The sequence below is a fragment of the Lipomyces doorenjongii genome (genome assembly GCF_038497915.1).
Source record: "Lipomyces doorenjongii strain NRRL Y-27504 unplaced genomic scaffold V1508scaffold_20, whole genome shotgun sequence".
In the NCBI taxonomy this organism is placed as follows: domain Eukaryota; kingdom Fungi; phylum Ascomycota; class Lipomycetes; order Lipomycetales; family Lipomycetaceae; genus Lipomyces; species Lipomyces doorenjongii.
Window position 1 is genome coordinate 145,197 of NW_027118087.1, and position 14,280 is coordinate 159,476.

General features: G+C 47.6%; 7 protein-coding genes across 7 annotated transcripts; 6 read left to right on the forward strand and 1 right to left on the reverse strand.

The window, feature by feature from the left end:
• The first annotated feature begins 6 nt into the window (after positions 1 to 6).
• V1508DRAFT_369767 (uncharacterized protein) lies at positions 7 to 1,247 on the forward strand. Its single transcript, XM_066937449.1, has 2 exons — positions 7 to 256; positions 322 to 1,247. Exons 1-2 carry the CDS (start codon positions 98 to 100, stop codon positions 1,180 to 1,182), a joined length of 1,020 nt encoding a protein of 339 aa, XP_066796219.1. The 5' UTR covers positions 7 to 97; the 3' UTR covers positions 1,183 to 1,247.
• A 28-nt stretch (positions 1,248 to 1,275) lies between these two features.
• Positions 1,276 to 3,329, reverse strand: V1508DRAFT_107647 (kinase-like domain-containing protein). The gene is made up of 6 exons (XM_066935850.1): positions 3,162 to 3,329; positions 2,770 to 3,096; positions 2,583 to 2,717; positions 2,495 to 2,524; positions 2,395 to 2,444; positions 1,276 to 2,327 (listed from the first exon to the last, which is right to left on the reverse strand). The coding sequence occupies exons 2-6, from the start codon at positions 3,004 to 3,006 to the stop codon at positions 1,370 to 1,372; spliced, it is 1,410 nt and encodes a 469-aa protein (XP_066796220.1). The 5' UTR covers positions 3,007 to 3,096; positions 3,162 to 3,329; the 3' UTR covers positions 1,276 to 1,369.
• Positions 3,330 to 3,708: 379 nt separating this feature from the next.
• On the forward strand, positions 3,709 to 4,937 carry V1508DRAFT_416312 (Per1-like-domain-containing protein). The gene has a single exon (XM_066940184.1). It carries the CDS (start codon positions 3,745 to 3,747, stop codon positions 4,837 to 4,839), a length of 1,095 nt encoding a protein of 364 aa, XP_066796221.1. The 5' UTR covers positions 3,709 to 3,744; the 3' UTR covers positions 4,840 to 4,937.
• A 472-nt stretch (positions 4,938 to 5,409) lies between these two features.
• On the forward strand, positions 5,410 to 5,971 carry V1508DRAFT_353866 (uncharacterized protein; the record flags this gene model as incomplete). Its single annotated transcript, XM_066936892.1, has 3 exons — positions 5,410 to 5,486; positions 5,539 to 5,814; positions 5,872 to 5,971. The coding sequence occupies 3 exons, from the start codon at positions 5,410 to 5,412 to the stop codon at positions 5,969 to 5,971; spliced, it is 453 nt and encodes a 150-aa protein (XP_066796222.1).
• Positions 5,972 to 6,492: 521 nt separating this feature from the next.
• V1508DRAFT_416316 (P-loop containing nucleoside triphosphate hydrolase protein) lies at positions 6,493 to 8,844 on the forward strand. Its single transcript, XM_066940185.1, has 4 exons — positions 6,493 to 6,769; positions 7,101 to 7,155; positions 7,218 to 7,415; positions 7,469 to 8,844. Exons 1-4 carry the CDS (start codon positions 6,621 to 6,623, stop codon positions 8,612 to 8,614), a joined length of 1,548 nt encoding a protein of 515 aa, XP_066796223.1. The 5' UTR covers positions 6,493 to 6,620; the 3' UTR covers positions 8,615 to 8,844.
• A 400-nt stretch (positions 8,845 to 9,244) lies between these two features.
• V1508DRAFT_403994 (P-loop containing nucleoside triphosphate hydrolase protein) lies at positions 9,245 to 10,862 on the forward strand (the record flags this gene model as incomplete). Its single annotated transcript, XM_066938597.1, has 4 exons — positions 9,245 to 9,554; positions 9,605 to 9,927; positions 9,990 to 10,172; positions 10,230 to 10,862. 4 exons carry the CDS (start codon positions 9,245 to 9,247, stop codon positions 10,860 to 10,862), a joined length of 1,449 nt encoding a protein of 482 aa, XP_066796224.1.
• Positions 10,863 to 11,743: 881 nt separating this feature from the next.
• V1508DRAFT_403995 (uncharacterized protein) lies at positions 11,744 to 12,676 on the forward strand (the record flags this gene model as incomplete). Its single annotated transcript, XM_066938598.1, is given in 5 exon segments — positions 11,744 to 11,899; positions 11,920 to 11,989; positions 12,043 to 12,180; positions 12,206 to 12,456; positions 12,476 to 12,676. 5 exon segments carry the CDS (start codon positions 11,744 to 11,746, stop codon positions 12,674 to 12,676), a joined length of 816 nt encoding a protein of 271 aa, XP_066796225.1.
• Between the last annotated feature and the right edge of the window lie 1,604 nt (positions 12,677 to 14,280).

Sequence of the window (14,280 nt, forward strand, 5' to 3'; positions counted from 1 at the left end):
CCAATAGCATCGTCATCAATTCACGACACTTTGTGGATCTGGCCAACTTTTCAACGGAATTGATGGTTCCAAAGTTGGTCAAGCGACAGAAAGCACAATGACAGACCAAACCTTTGTATTTTACGAATTATGCCGCGGCATGGCGGAAAGGAAAGGTGTGCAATGCAGTCTGGACAGTTCAACAGTGCCTGCCGACAAGGGCACTCCAATGGCAGAACATACAGAGGACGCGTACTCCACAGAAGCTAAGCAAATAGTCTGTCTTAGCTATTTATGCATTAGGCTAGTGTATTTGTGCTTGGGAAAGCTAACATGAAATAGTACTCCCATATTACTGCGCTACATTCCTTCCTTCTCTCGATACGCCCATCTTACCTCTCAACTTCAACCCGCGCACCGATCCCCCCCTCACCAATAATGGCCGGCTCCTTCGCATCAAAGAGCAGGCCACTGACCAATGCCCAACGTGACGAAATAGATTACGAATCTCGCATGATCCTGCAACAGTGCCTAACCCGCGTCCGCAGACTCGAATCCCTAGAATCAAAGCGCCAACAAGAGTATGACAATAGTACCCCTCTCGTGCGCTTCTTCCGGGACCCGAAAGACGATGTGCGGATTGCGACATTAGGATTACATAGACGCGGAGTCACGCAGTTTTTAAATTATATGCTCACGAAGACAAGTGAGTTGCAAACCGAGTTACAAGAAGTTCGTGTCGCGAGGGAGACCGAGCGCGCGAAGAGTATGCTGAACACGCGGACGGCGGGAGTGCAGGCTAAGACGAGTGGCATTATTACGATGGACCAGATGGTTGCGCAGGCCGAGCAGCGTGACGATCCGAAGTTGGAGGAGAATCCTGCGTTACTGCAGCAGCTTGAGGAGGAGAATGCCGCGCTTCTGGCTGAGTTTCAAGAAACTCTAGAACAGACACAGCAGGCCGAGAAGTCGCTTTATGAGATCGCGGCGCTGCAGGGAGAATTAGAGATGCATCTTGCGCATCAGAGTGAGATGACGCAGCAGCTGTATGATGAAGCCGTGCAGACCATGGGGGATGTGCGGAACGCAAATACGCAGTTACAGAGTGCGCGGAAACGGAATCGGATTGCCTCCAAAATTATTATTTTTATGTCGTTATTTTTGGCGTTCTTCCTGCTGTTCGTGGATTATGCTAGTAGTTGACGGTCGTGTATATAGAGGCTTTCTCAGTTGTAAATTAATTTGATAACACATTCCCTCAGCAATGCTTAAATGTAAAGGTCTCCAAATGACAAACCAAGACAATCCTTTTAGACTCCAAAGCATGTGCAAACACAATCGTAACCATGCAAAATTCGTACAAAACAGGAACACTTATTCATCCCCTGTATCACCGCAATACCTTTATCTTCAAGTCGCCTTCGAAATCCATATCCCAATTATTGCTATTCTCCGAGTCAAACTCGACGAATCTGGGAACTAACGTCGTCGGTAATCGGAATCTTGTTGTGATATTCTTCGTGAAATTGCGAGGAATATCCTTGATTTCGAAATCATTATCCCAGTTCTCGCCGACTTGAGCACTAGTGCGAGACGCTTCCTCCGAGTACAGACTCAATTTAGTTTCCAAGACAGCCTGTTTTTCGTTCAACGCAACTTGATCACCACCGGCCGCAGAATTCAGATGCAGATATTGCCGCGACTGCCCAAGCACCTGCACGCCGCGACCGTTAGTATGCCGCGGCGATCTGACTTCCGAGCGACTCGATGACGGTGTCGGCGGCATGGATCGCCGCGCAGCCGTGCCTGATTCATCGGGAAACCGCGCATATCTAATCCACGCATGCCTCAATAAATCACGAGCAGATGCGCGACGAGCTGGTTCTCTATGAAAGCACCGCGTAAGGAAATCATGCAACAGCGGACTGATTGAGCCGGGAAATGGTGGGTGCTCATCATGCACTATCCGATACAACGCCTGCATTTGTTCCAATTCATTATACGGCGGCTTTGCGTTTATCAGTTCTATAATTGTGCACCCAACGCTCCAAATATCTGACGCGGACGTGGCTCCGTGTAGCAATATGATTTCGGGGGCCATCCAATTTGGCGTGCCGACAACCTGCGGATCATCTGACGCGCGAGTAGCAACGCCGAAATCAGCCAGTTTTACTATACCTTCTTTGGTTGTGAGAATATTTGCGCCTTTGATATCGCGGTGAATTACGCCTTGGTCGTGGAGATAGACGAGGCCTTGTAGGACTTGTGCTATGTAAATGGCGACGAGGTGTTCGGAGATTGTCCCAAAGTCTTTGCTGATAAATGTGAGTGAACCGTTCTCGCAATATCTATGTCGCAATTAGAAGGATAGCTTAACAAGATATAATGTTTGTCAATCACTCTAGAATTATGTACAAAATGTCTTCTGATTTAACGAAACCATGATATCGCACAATATTTGGGTGCTAACTAGGCGTCAGAGAATGTTAAACCGTCACAAATTCGGAACACTTACATCGAGCGCTCTTAGTAAATCTATCTCTAGCTGTTTAAGAACTTATTAGCTAGCTTATGCGAACTCAAAAACCTACTCAATCAGGTACCATTATCTTTTTTATTTCTGCTTTTGGCAAATTAGACAGACTGATCTGCTTTGCAGCAACAGTCTCTCCAGTCCAAATGTTTAGAGCGGTATACACGGCTCCAAATGCGCCTTTGCCGATACAGTGACCAAGGATCTGTCACTTAGGTTAATCAGATTCTAAATCTGGAAAACTGTTCAAAGCTCACGTAATTCTGGATCTTGAGTCCGGAGGCCGAACCCCTTCGTTTTGACGATGATGGCGTTCCCGGAATGGTAGTTTTAATAGGTGTAGGCAATGGCGTGTGGATACTATCAAGCTCGTCAGATGATGGTGGTGTATCGTATTTTGATAGCATGCGTCGGTGATGCTGTGCTGATGGCTCGGCCTTCCGACCTGCGGCTCCGGCACGAGAGGCTATGTAGGACCATGGCTTGCCTGCCATGGTTGTCTGTAAAAGACTTGTTACCAGCTACCTATGTGATGCTGTGCGCCGTATTCGTTGACGACGGATGAGGCTAAGTAGCATGCGAAGCTTATGGTCTCAGAGAAGTCAGCCATATGTCCGCGTATAAAAGTGGCACGAGCAATTCAACTCACGAGCCAGATCCAGAACAGTGAAGCCGTGATGGTGTGAGTGATCGTCACAAACCATTTACCAAACGCAGGTTTGCATGACCATCCAATATATGCTCAAAATTTATATGTGTGTACCAATTTCCAAACTGCCTGGCCTTGAGTGGAATTCAGGAAGTAAACAAACGAAAATCGGTTATCCTCGTTTGTTGGCGAGCCTAAATCAGACTGGTAACATCAAAGGTGTCATTGTCCGGTGATGTAACTAAAAGCGCCTAACAAGTAAGTAAAAAATATAGAACTATATAACAACGTCTGGCTCTATTTGGAGATTCTAGCCCAGTTACCTTGTGATATTGGATCCTATTCGGACACGTCAGTTATATGTTGACGGTTACGTTGACAAGGAAACGCAACAGCCCCACCACATTTAGTTGAGGCGAGTGGGCAGGCTGTATTTGTACCACGAAGGTCGCAGTAGAAAGCCCCCAAATTACTGTACCCGGTACTTGATCTAGATTAGCTCAGGGGATCTAAATTGTTAAATGTGTCACCGACGATATCACCTGATAAGTGACTTTCTATAATTCACCTTCCATCTTGATGAATGACGTCAACACGAACAGTAACTACGTTAACTATCACAACCGCCAACAGTAAACTTAGTCAAATTGGACCGACCAGCACACTGTCACACTCTCACGGAATGCGACTGTCACCGTCAATATTCATATCAATTGGCCTACTGGCACTCACATCGTCGGCAAGTGCTTCGGCCGGCGACCGCCTCTCTGAGTTCCGAAACTGCGTCGACAATTGCGTCGCCACGGTCTGCAATTCGCGATCGCCCCCAAGGCTCCCGATATACCTGACAGCCTTTTTTTGGGATTGCACACAAAACTGTGATTACCAATGCCAGCGGTCAATTACATCCCAGCGGATTGACGACGACAAGCCTGTGCTCCAATTCCACGGAAAATGGCCATTTCAGCGGCTACTAGGTATTCAGGAGCCGGCCTCGGTTCTGTTCTCGATGATCAATTTTGTACCTCATTATCTTGCTTTTCATGATCTTCGAAAGTCACTACCGCCAGATGACGCGCGTGCGAATTTCTTTCTGCGGAAGTACTATCTTCTGGTCACGATAACTGGCATGAATGCGTGGGTTTGGTCGTCTGTGTTCCATTGCCGCGACTTCGTATTAACCGAGCGATTGGACTATTTCTCTGCAGGACTAACGATTCTGAGTGGCTTTTATTTCGCCGTAGTAAGGAATTTCAGATTAGACAGGCTAGAAATGGAGAAAGCACGTGTCGTATTCACCATCGTTTGCTGCTTGGCGTTATGTAGCCACATTTTTTATCTTTCTTTTATCAAATTCTCTTATTCATATAACATGATAGCCAATGTCGTAATTGGAATTTGCCAGAACTTACTTTGGGTTTATTACTCCATCTGCAACTATTTCTTCCCGACGGACGTCTATTCCAAACAGCGTGAACTCTGGACATTGTGGCCACTATGGAATGTTATTTTACTTACATTTGCTATGAGTCTGGAATTATTTGACTTTCCGCCTTGGATGGATGCTATTGATGCGCATTCTCTATGGCATGCGGCGACTATTGTGCCGTCATTTTGGTGGTATAAATGGATGACGAAGGATGCGGCACGGGAGGCGCTAGTTAAGCAAAAGGATTAAATTGAGATATAGAGGCGTTCGAGTTCTTTGTAAAGAGTTGTTAGAGGAAGTTTTGTTTCGTGTAGATAATGATTGAAAATGTCCAACAGTTCAGTAGATTTTCATGTTTAGAGTGAGGTCGATATCGGGTGGCAATCAGTGCCCATAAGCTCCCAAAAGACGTGCTATGCCACATAACGTTTCATACCAAATAACCATCTCTTAGTACACTTGCTTCCCCTTTTTCGACTAAACAGTATAATGATGGCTGAGGAATACTGCGGATGAATCATACTAAGCCACTGATGGCGCCACACCCTTTACGCCGCACAAATTCGACGACTGAAGCTGACGCTTAAACGCCGTTCCCTGCGCAATTTTACGGCGGTCGATCGCCGATGACATTGGTCGTTGAGTCACTGTATTGATAATTAATGATATTTAATGCTCAATTTGCACTCAGTGGTTACGGATTCACAATCGTCAATGCAAGTAGCCCGATTACTCCTACGAATCCGCCGCACATCAACAGCGTTCGCACCCGCTACGCCGATGTTTTCGAGCTCGAGCACGGCCAGGGCAGCAAGTACTATGGCTTTGACTCCGCCATTCACGCGAGAGATTGCGGAGAAGAAGGTCAAGATTGCACAGGATCTCTGGAATACGATGTGGGTTAAATGCCAGCTCTACTTGGTGCCAGCGTATTAACTGACTTCTTAGGGACCCTGCAAGAGTAACGAAAGCCTACACCGAGGACTCTATTTGGCGTAATCGCACGACATTCGTGAATGGCCATGACGAGATCGAACAATTTCTGACACAGAAATGGGCCAAAGAGACCCAGTATCGTCTTCGGAAAGAACTATTTGCGTTTACTGACAATAAGATTGCCGTGCAGTTTTGGTACGAGTGGTGGGATGTGAAGGAGAAGAGCTGGTATCGGACGTATGGTCTTGAAGATTGGACGTTTGCTGCTGATGGACGGATGCAGAAGCGGTGAGCATTGTGATCTATGGACTCGAAGGCACGGTATCAGGCTAATTAAACGTAAAGACAGATGAGCGGTAATGATTTGAAGATTACGGAGGAGGAGAGGTGGTTCACGGCTGGTGTGGATGTGAACAGCGTTGAAATTGGGCCAGAGCATTGGTAGTTTGATTGGTTCTAACGAACTATTTTGTACATTCCCTCCAAGGCTAGTAGTTGTACAGATAATGATGATACGCTGAAATGACTAATCCACTTACGCAACAACTTCGTGGGCCAATACACAAACTGTTGTAATTATAACTCTGCATATATCGGAGTCTGTGATTTACCGTCGCGCAGTTTTACCGTTCGCAGTTCTTCAAATGCGACGACGGGATGAACCTCGAAAAAGCCTCTGTGCATTATAAGCTGCCGCCATGTGCTGGCGCAATTGAGTGCGTAAATACCATGACATTTTTGAGAGTGCGGCAGAAGTGCGAGCGATTTGTGAGTGTTCCGCCTCGGGATAATCTGCGTGGCTGTCACAGCTGATTGGTCAGGGCCAGGGACGGTTGCGAAGCTACATACATAAATGTGGAGCCGCCAATGTGGATGAGGCGCAAGCGTTATATTAGCGCGGCATCGAAGAAAATTTGTGGGTAGCGAGTGCAGGGTAGGGTTTCCGGGACGAGGACTGCGATCGTGCGAGGACCGCCTACGGTTGGCTGGTTGGGCCGGGCCGTCGAAACATACACTTCCTGTCCTCTTCCCGCTGCTTTTTCCCCCTCTTCGCTTTCTCGCCCAGTATCTCTCCACTCTACGTTGGCTCAACAATGCCTGTTCCTCGTCTCATCCCCCGTCTGTCGAACGCGGCTTTCCGTGCTGCCCGGGCGAATAACCGCTTCTTCAATGCCGTGCCCACGTCCAGCAAGTTCTCCTTCCGGGGTCTTGCAACGGAGGCCACTACCATCGGCTCCATTCGGTAGGTCACTTCCGGTTCCCCTTCTACGCTACCATCTGCGAGAGGAGCAACGATATCGGCATAGCAATATAACGAAAAGAGATGGATTGTTGTGTTTGGTGATGAATTGGGTTGTGTGGAATCGTCAATTTCTTGCGAACTTGTCGGGATTTTTTTAGTGGTTGGGGTCGCGATGCGATTTAATCCGATCCACACGGCACTTAGTATTGAATGGATAATGTGCTATTATGTTGCTATGCAGCGTTATACGTGTTGCTCGCTCGATCGTTGTGGGATAGCTCTTGGGAATATATCAATCGGGAAGAATTAGCGGCGCTAACGAATTGGGTAGATCCGTTATCGGTGCCGTCGTCGACGTTCAGTTCGATCAGGACAACCTACCGGCAGTATGTCAGCCTCTTTAACTGGATTGATTATAGAATAATTGGGCTGATGCTGCAGCGTGTAGATTTTGAACGCACTCGAGGTCCAGGACGTTACTGGTGACCGTTTGATTCTCGAAGTCGCACAGCACCTTGGTGAGAACACTGTCCGCACGATTGCTATGGACGGTACTGAAGGTCTTGTCCGTGGCCAGAAGGTTCTCGACACTGGCGCCCCCATCACCATCCCTGTTGGCCGAGGAACTCTTGGCCGAATTATCAATGTATGTGCATTTCTGAATATTATGGATGAATGAGTATATGTTAATTGATTCAGGTCATTGGTGAGCCCATTGATGAGCGTGGACCTATCAAGGCTACCAAGTACCTCCCCATTCACGCCGAACCCCCAGAGTTCGTTGACCAGTCGACTGAGGCCGAGGTTCTAGAGACTGGTATCAAGGTCGTCGACTTGCTTGCCCCCTATGCACGCGGAGGTAAAATTGGTCTCTTCGGTGGTGCAGGTGTCGGTAAGACTGTGTTCATTCAGGAGCTCATTAACAACATTGCCAAGGCTCACGGTGGTTTCTCCGTATTCACTGGTGTTGGTGAGCGGACCCGTGAGGGTAATGATTTGTACCGTGAGATGATTGAGACCGGTGTCATTAATCTCGAGGGCGAGTCCAAGGTGTCTCTCGTCTTCGGCCAGATGAACGAGCCTCCTGGTGCTCGTGCACGTGTCGCTCTTACCGGTTTGACCGTCGCTGAGTACTTCCGTGACGAGGAGGGACAGGATGTGTTACTCTTCATTGACAACATTTTCCGTTTCACTCAGGCCGGTTCCGAGGTGTCCGCCCTCTTGGGTCGTATTCCCTCTGCCGTCGGTTATCAGCCAACTCTTGCCACAGATATGGGTCTGTTACAAGAGCGTATCACTACCACCCGAAAGGGATCCGTTACTTCCGTCCAGGCCGTGTATGTCCCTGCTGACGATTTGACTGATCCTGCGCCCGCTACTACCTTCGCTCACTTGGACGCGACTACTGTCTTGTCCCGAGGTATCTCTGAGTTGGGTATCTACCCTGCCGTCGACCCTCTAGACTCGAAATCGCGTCTGCTCGATGCCTCCGTTGTTGGTGAGGAGCATTACTACGTTGCCACTCAGGTCCAGCAGACTCTCCAGGCCTACAAGTCGCTCCAGGATATCATTGCTATCTTGGGTATGGATGAGCTGTCTGAGAGTGACAAGCTCATTGTCGAGCGTGCCCGAAAGATCCAGCGATTCCTTTCCCAGCCTTTCACTGTCGCCCATGTCTTCACTGGTATCGAGGGTCGTCTCGTTCCTTTGAAGGAGACCATCAAGTCTTTCAAGGAGATTCTCGAGGGCAAGCACGACCATCTTCCTGAAGCAGCTTTCTATATGGTTGGTGGCATTGAGGATGCGATTGCCAAGGGTGAGAAGATGGCTGCTGAGGCCGCTTAAGCGATCAAGGATAATATGGCAAAGCATAATTATACGTTGGTTTATAAAGAGTGGAGCGATATGTCAAACGATTCTAACAGTATTTTGTAATTTTTGACAAAAAGAGTTTATTTAATGTTGTTTGTGCGATGGCTATAAATATGATTAGCTAGAGATATTTTCCATGGAGTCTTCTCTAGATTTCAGTGGCAATTCGTAGGTGTTCAATGAATACAAGCCATCTCATTCCATGACTGGAGCAACCGCTTTGTTGGCCACACTATATGGTGGGGGGTGCACTGCATTGAAATCGGCCCTACCCGAACCCAGTTTGTGACGCCAAACTCCCAGCCGTGCCTTGATCATCATCGCCAGTCAATCAACGCGCTCCCGACCATTGCTCACTCTTATCCCCATAATTCACCTCATTCGTACCGTTCGCACTTCCAAATTAAGAAATCAGATAGCAGCGACAATATGGCACTCTCGCGGCTGCGTCCAGCCTGCGCATTCATTGGTCCGGGGCGGCTGCGTTCACCCGCCGGATCGCGCCTCATCTCTTCTGGATCGCTTAGGACTACCTCGATCTGCACGTTTCGTCGACATTCGTCTTCGCGAGATTCTAATGGCGAAGGATTTTCGAGCTCGTACATGACGGGCGTGCGTCCTTCTGGCCCACTGTTCCGGAGAGCGTCCACCGTGCCAATGTTCACATATAGCAACCAGCAGCATTTGAGCCCACGTGCGATTAAGGCGTATCTTGACAACTACGTGATTGGACAGGAGCACGCAAAAATGGTGATTTCTGTTGCTGTGTATAATCACTACTTGCGTGCGCAGAACTTAGAAGATCGCAAACGGAGAATGCGGAAGGATTTCGATAGCAGGCTACGCAGTGATGCTATTATCGAAGATATTCCGGATGAGTCAGTACAGCCTATACAGCCGAAGGCGTTCTTTGGTGAGTATCGATGGTACTAGAGGACTACATAATGTGCTAACGCATGATAGTTGCGGAAGCAGAGGAGGATGATACGCCGGTGCTGGAGAAGACCAACGTATTACTTCTTGGACCGACGGGTAGCGGAAAGACCTTGCTCATGCAGACTGTCGCCAAGGTGTTAGGTGTGCCGTTTGCGATGGTCGACTGTACTTCGCTGACTCAGGCTGGATATATCGGCGACGATGTGGATATCTGTATTCAACGCCTACTTGCGAGCGCGGACTACGATGTCGAGAAGGCCGAGTTCGGAATCGTCGTCCTGGACGAGTGCGATAAGCTCGCGAAACCAGCTCGGGTGGGATTCTCATCCACCAAGGATATCTCGGGAGAGGTATGTATATGTTGGTGTGATTTTTGATTACGAGGGGGCTGTACTAAGTAGCTTCGATATAGGGTGTTCAGCAGGCGCTACTGCAGATGCTTGAAGGATCGACCGTGACCGTAACTCGCAAGTCCGGCACGGCAGGCCAGACAAAGGAGTCGTATACAGTTAATACGAATAACATTCTCTTCGTCTTATCAGGCGCATTTGTCGGACTAGAGAATATTATTGAAGAGCGGGTGTCGGATAAACATGTAGGTCGTTGAAGAGTATTCGTCGATTGGAGATAGATGCTAATACAATTTTTGCAGGCAATTGGATTCAAAGCCGTTCCCGGTACTGCGGCTATGGGCAAATTTTTCATGCCGTCGAACGCGCATGTGCTTAATTATGTCGAAGTTCAGGATCTTACCAAGTACGGCATGATTCCAGAGCTCGTTGGCCGAATCCCACATATCTCGCCGCTACTGCCCCTCTCCGAGGCAGATATGTTGCGAATTATTACGGAGCCCAAGAACTCTATTATGAAGCAGTATGAGCATTCATTCAAGATGTTTGGGGTAGAGTTGAAGTTTACTACGCCCGCGCTGCAGGCGCTCGCCAAAGGTGCACTGGAGCAAGGTACCGGTGCTCGTGGATTGAAAGGCATCATGGCACGCCTACTGCTAAACGTGAACTATGAATTACCAGAGTCTAGTACGAAGTACGTCTTAGTGACCGAGAATGTAGTCAAGACGTTTATGAATGCCAGCGAGTCCGACCGCGTCAGACCGTTTTACTTCTCCCGTGGAGAGCAATATAAGTTCCTGAACGAGCTCGCGAGTGAGAATCAGGTTGCGCAAGCACTGCTCGTCGAATCTCAGACGCGTGATAGGAACGCGGAGGCTGTGTCTGGGCAAGATGAAGACGAGCCCACGCCTCAGCGGGTGGGCTTTATCGAGTAGGTTTAGATGATTATATGGTAGCGGTGGTTTGCGATAACCTATTGGTTTTTGGGTAATGGGGTAACAGTATAATATTACTATTGAAGGGTGTGCACGGAATGGACCTGGTTTTGGCGTGATTTGTGGTTTATTTTGCCGGTATGGATTTGCTTTGTTTCTTGCATTGCGGATTTTACATGTTTACAGTATATAGTAACTACAAAATTATATTATGGTTAAGGATATCTCAGGGGAGTTATGGAGTTAACCGTATACTCCACGCACTCGAAACGTACCCGTGGTTTATAACGCAGACTGTGGATTTTACTGCCAAAATATAAAGAACCGCAGAGTGGATATATGAGGCTGAGGCGGATGAAAGGATCTGGACCGACTCAAACTTTAGAAGCACTTTATTGTAAAGTACAAGAAGAATGGACAATCTATGCGATTCTATCCTCAAGGTGACTGTTAGTACTTAGCATTCCCCTTCTGTAAACGTACGCGCCTCCTCAACTTATATTGCGAAGGTCGTCGAAGCCGCAACCCTCCGCAAGCAGCTAAGTATTTATTCTTAGAGTCCAACTGTCTGTCAGGCAACCAACCAATTTCAAGAGCCTGCTCAGACTTCACTCTCAGCAATTCCGTGTCTATTTGCATTGCTAGTAATCTACAATCAGTACAGGACAACTAGCAGCAGTAGCCGAGGAACAAGTCGAAGTTGACGACTTGACGGATCGTTGGCCTAATTTACTTTAACGGGCTCTCCATTATTCTCATCCCATTTTGACGACTATTCTACTCAGTAGATACTAAAGTGCAATGCTAACCTCGGATTCCCTTGATATACCTGGCAGGTATCTATCATTAATTAACTCGGCGATTGACCACATCGGTACTTCATGTCTCGCAACACGACTTTAGGTCGAGACGTCCATTTTTTCGACAGTTCAAGACCGGATAAGGCACTCGGTGGACTTAAGTCAACTTCATCTTTTACGGAAAGAACATTTTTGTCAGCACTTGAGATTCTCATCATTTCGAATTCCCCATATGACGTATTTTACGGGGTAGCGAGATACCCCTGAGACCAACAGACGAACCACTCCAACCCGGACTGTATGATATAAAGCCTCTATCTCCAGACGGTAATAGATTTTGCATGGGTTTGAGTATAGGACGGCTACTAAAATCAAGACAGGCAGAATATTAATCACTAAAGAGTGGTGCATAACACGAGTACCTTCGTACACAGTCTCCGGTAGAGATGAAAAATGTCGACCGCGTGTTCGTGAAAGAGACGGGAAGTGCGTGATAACGGGCGCTGTCAACCCCAGAAGTCGCGTTGATGCAGATAATTGGAGAACATACCATTTGCATATTTCCACTGTCGGGTGAACTATGGTTTAGTGCGAATGGTTTTTCTCGGTGGATTACAAATAGAGAAGACGAACATGATACTGGGACCAACTCATGTCAGAATGGATTGCTTATGAGATCCCACGTCCATGAGGAGTTTGATAACTTTAGCTTTTCTATCAATGTGGATGATGATTACAAGGTAGTGACTTTCATGGAGGACGTTCTCGATATAGGCGGTAGATTACTTGACCCTGTTTGTAGAGATCCGAGAGCTGAGTGCAAGCGATAAGCTTCTTCGGTGGCACTTTCGCCAAGCAGTATTGGCCAATATGAGAGGCGCTGGAGAACCAATTTTTGAGACTGATTTCCCACATGGAAGTGATATGGTGGGCGAGATCATGAGTGGTCCAGAAGCCGCGAAAAGAATGGAGGCAGAGCTTTTCTCAAGATTGAATGGGATGTCGCTCGCTTAGGGAAGCCGCTTTCTATGCATGAAGATCTTGGCCCCGCCGATTCGTAACTTCCAACTGTACCAGATGATTTGCTGCGCATTTTGATTCTTTAGTTGGATGTATCGTTGTATACATATTCGCGTCCAAATACTGTTCTGAATGCACAGCTTGGTGTTGAGTAATGTTCATTTGACCTAAGAACCAGGAATGGCTCCTGATAAACTTGAAATAAAATAAATGTAGAGCTAACATAGACAAGCCAAGAACTCCTAGTCTCGCATGGCTGCTACATCGTCCACCCGGCAGTGCTGATTATTCTTGCCATTGCTCAGCAAGGACAGTGCATTTGGTGGGTCGTTCATTCTCGAGTGTCAGCAGATATGGCTGATTGTATCCATATCCGCCATCCGCCATTCGTAGCGGCGGATAATGGAATAATTACCTGATTACGAACGCAAGAGGTGGAAGAAGGGAATAGAATTCGTAATACACAGAAGGCACACAATACGGCTGACTATGGTATCATACCTTGGATCCAAAAATCAGAGCACTGTACTATTCTTCTTCTGAAGGAGTCGAAGGGAAGCTACAGGGATGTACAACACATGCGGCTCGTGCAGAGCATTCGCAGCGACAAGAGGCACAGCTGGCAATGTGATATATCCCTGCTATTATACGATTCTAAGATTTGGTCACTCACTGTTCCGGATGGCGCCAAAGTAGGCCTCAGAGTGCAAACCGGTTCGGTCAAATCTTGCCGGTTCTGAATGTAGACTTACAGCCCGGCCCGGTCTTACGGTATCACGAATCCGACCCGGTCGGTTTCTGGCCCGGAACCTGTTTTGGCGGATGAGCCTTCGTTGGGCGGGAATCGCGCCACCCGCCGTGAGGCTCGTCGGGAGTTCTCCGCAAATAGGACTCATGACGTAATAACAGGGCTTGGGATAACTTAGTTATGCAAGTATGGTCCAGTGCTGAGAATGTTCAACTAGACAGGCTCGATATGTGTGGGATTTTTCCAGCACTCAATATCCAAAGCGTAATGATACCATATCCGACGTTGTCCTAATACCAAATATCCCGACATTACGGAGTTTCAATGACGCGGGTCTCATAATGTCGCAATTGCTTTGATAGAACGCGCGAGGTTCTAAGAAAGGAGCAAGAGTAGTTGGGTAGTACTGATAGTAGAGGATAGAAGGCTTCTTGTAGAAATATGTACGTGTTTATAAAGAGCTGTCGAATAGATTTTGTGATGGTTGGTAGGCGGGCTTGGTATACCGATTGTGCGTCCGAGGAAGGAGCAATCGCTCGATGCGTTCTATCCACACAATGAAGAGGGATTTACAGTCCCGATCCGCGATGGCCAGGCAATCCGCGTCGTACAGCACTTGAGAGCTTATTTCGGGCAGGTAGGCCATGAGCTTTGTCTTCAATGACTTAATTCGCATTGTGGTTGGCAGATGAACATATATATGCGCTTGAGCCAGCTCTTTTACTCAGGAGATACTTGCGAACACGTTTGCAAATATTACTGGTAACTTTAGTACATCTATCCTTTCTTACTTATCTCGGTAATTTATCAAAAGGCAATCGATGCGCGCTCGAGATATCGCGACTTCGGC

Bases quoted from the DNA above. Each gene is read 5' to 3' on its own strand.
- V1508DRAFT_416312 (XM_066940184.1), top strand. From the start codon at position 3,745: ATGACGTCAACACGAACAGTAACTACGTTAACTATCACAACCGCCAAC.
- V1508DRAFT_107647 (XM_066935850.1), bottom strand. From the start codon at position 3,006: ATGGCAGGCAAGCCATGGTCCTACATAGCCTCTCGTGCCGGAGCCGCA. The intron at 2,718-2,769 runs GTGAGCTTTGAA...CCTAAGTGACAG, and splicing joins GACTCAAGATCCAGAATTAC to ATCCTTGGTCACTGTATCGG. The intron at 2,525-2,582 runs GTACCTGATTGA...GTTCTTAAACAG, and splicing joins CAGAAATAAAAAAGATAATG to CTAGAGATAGATTTACTAAG.
- V1508DRAFT_369767 (XM_066937449.1), top strand. From the start codon at position 98: ATGACAGACCAAACCTTTGTATTTTACGAATTATGCCGCGGCATGGCG. The intron at 257-321 runs GTCTGTCTTAGC...AACATGAAATAG, and splicing joins CCACAGAAGCTAAGCAAATA to TACTCCCATATTACTGCGCT.
- V1508DRAFT_416316 (XM_066940185.1), top strand. From the start codon at position 6,621: ATGCCTGTTCCTCGTCTCATCCCCCGTCTGTCGAACGCGGCTTTCCGT. The intron at 6,770-7,100 runs GTAGGTCACTTC...CGAATTGGGTAG, and splicing joins ACTACCATCGGCTCCATTCG to ATCCGTTATCGGTGCCGTCG. The intron at 7,416-7,468 runs GTATGTGCATTT...TAATTGATTCAG, and splicing joins CTCTTGGCCGAATTATCAAT to GTCATTGGTGAGCCCATTGA.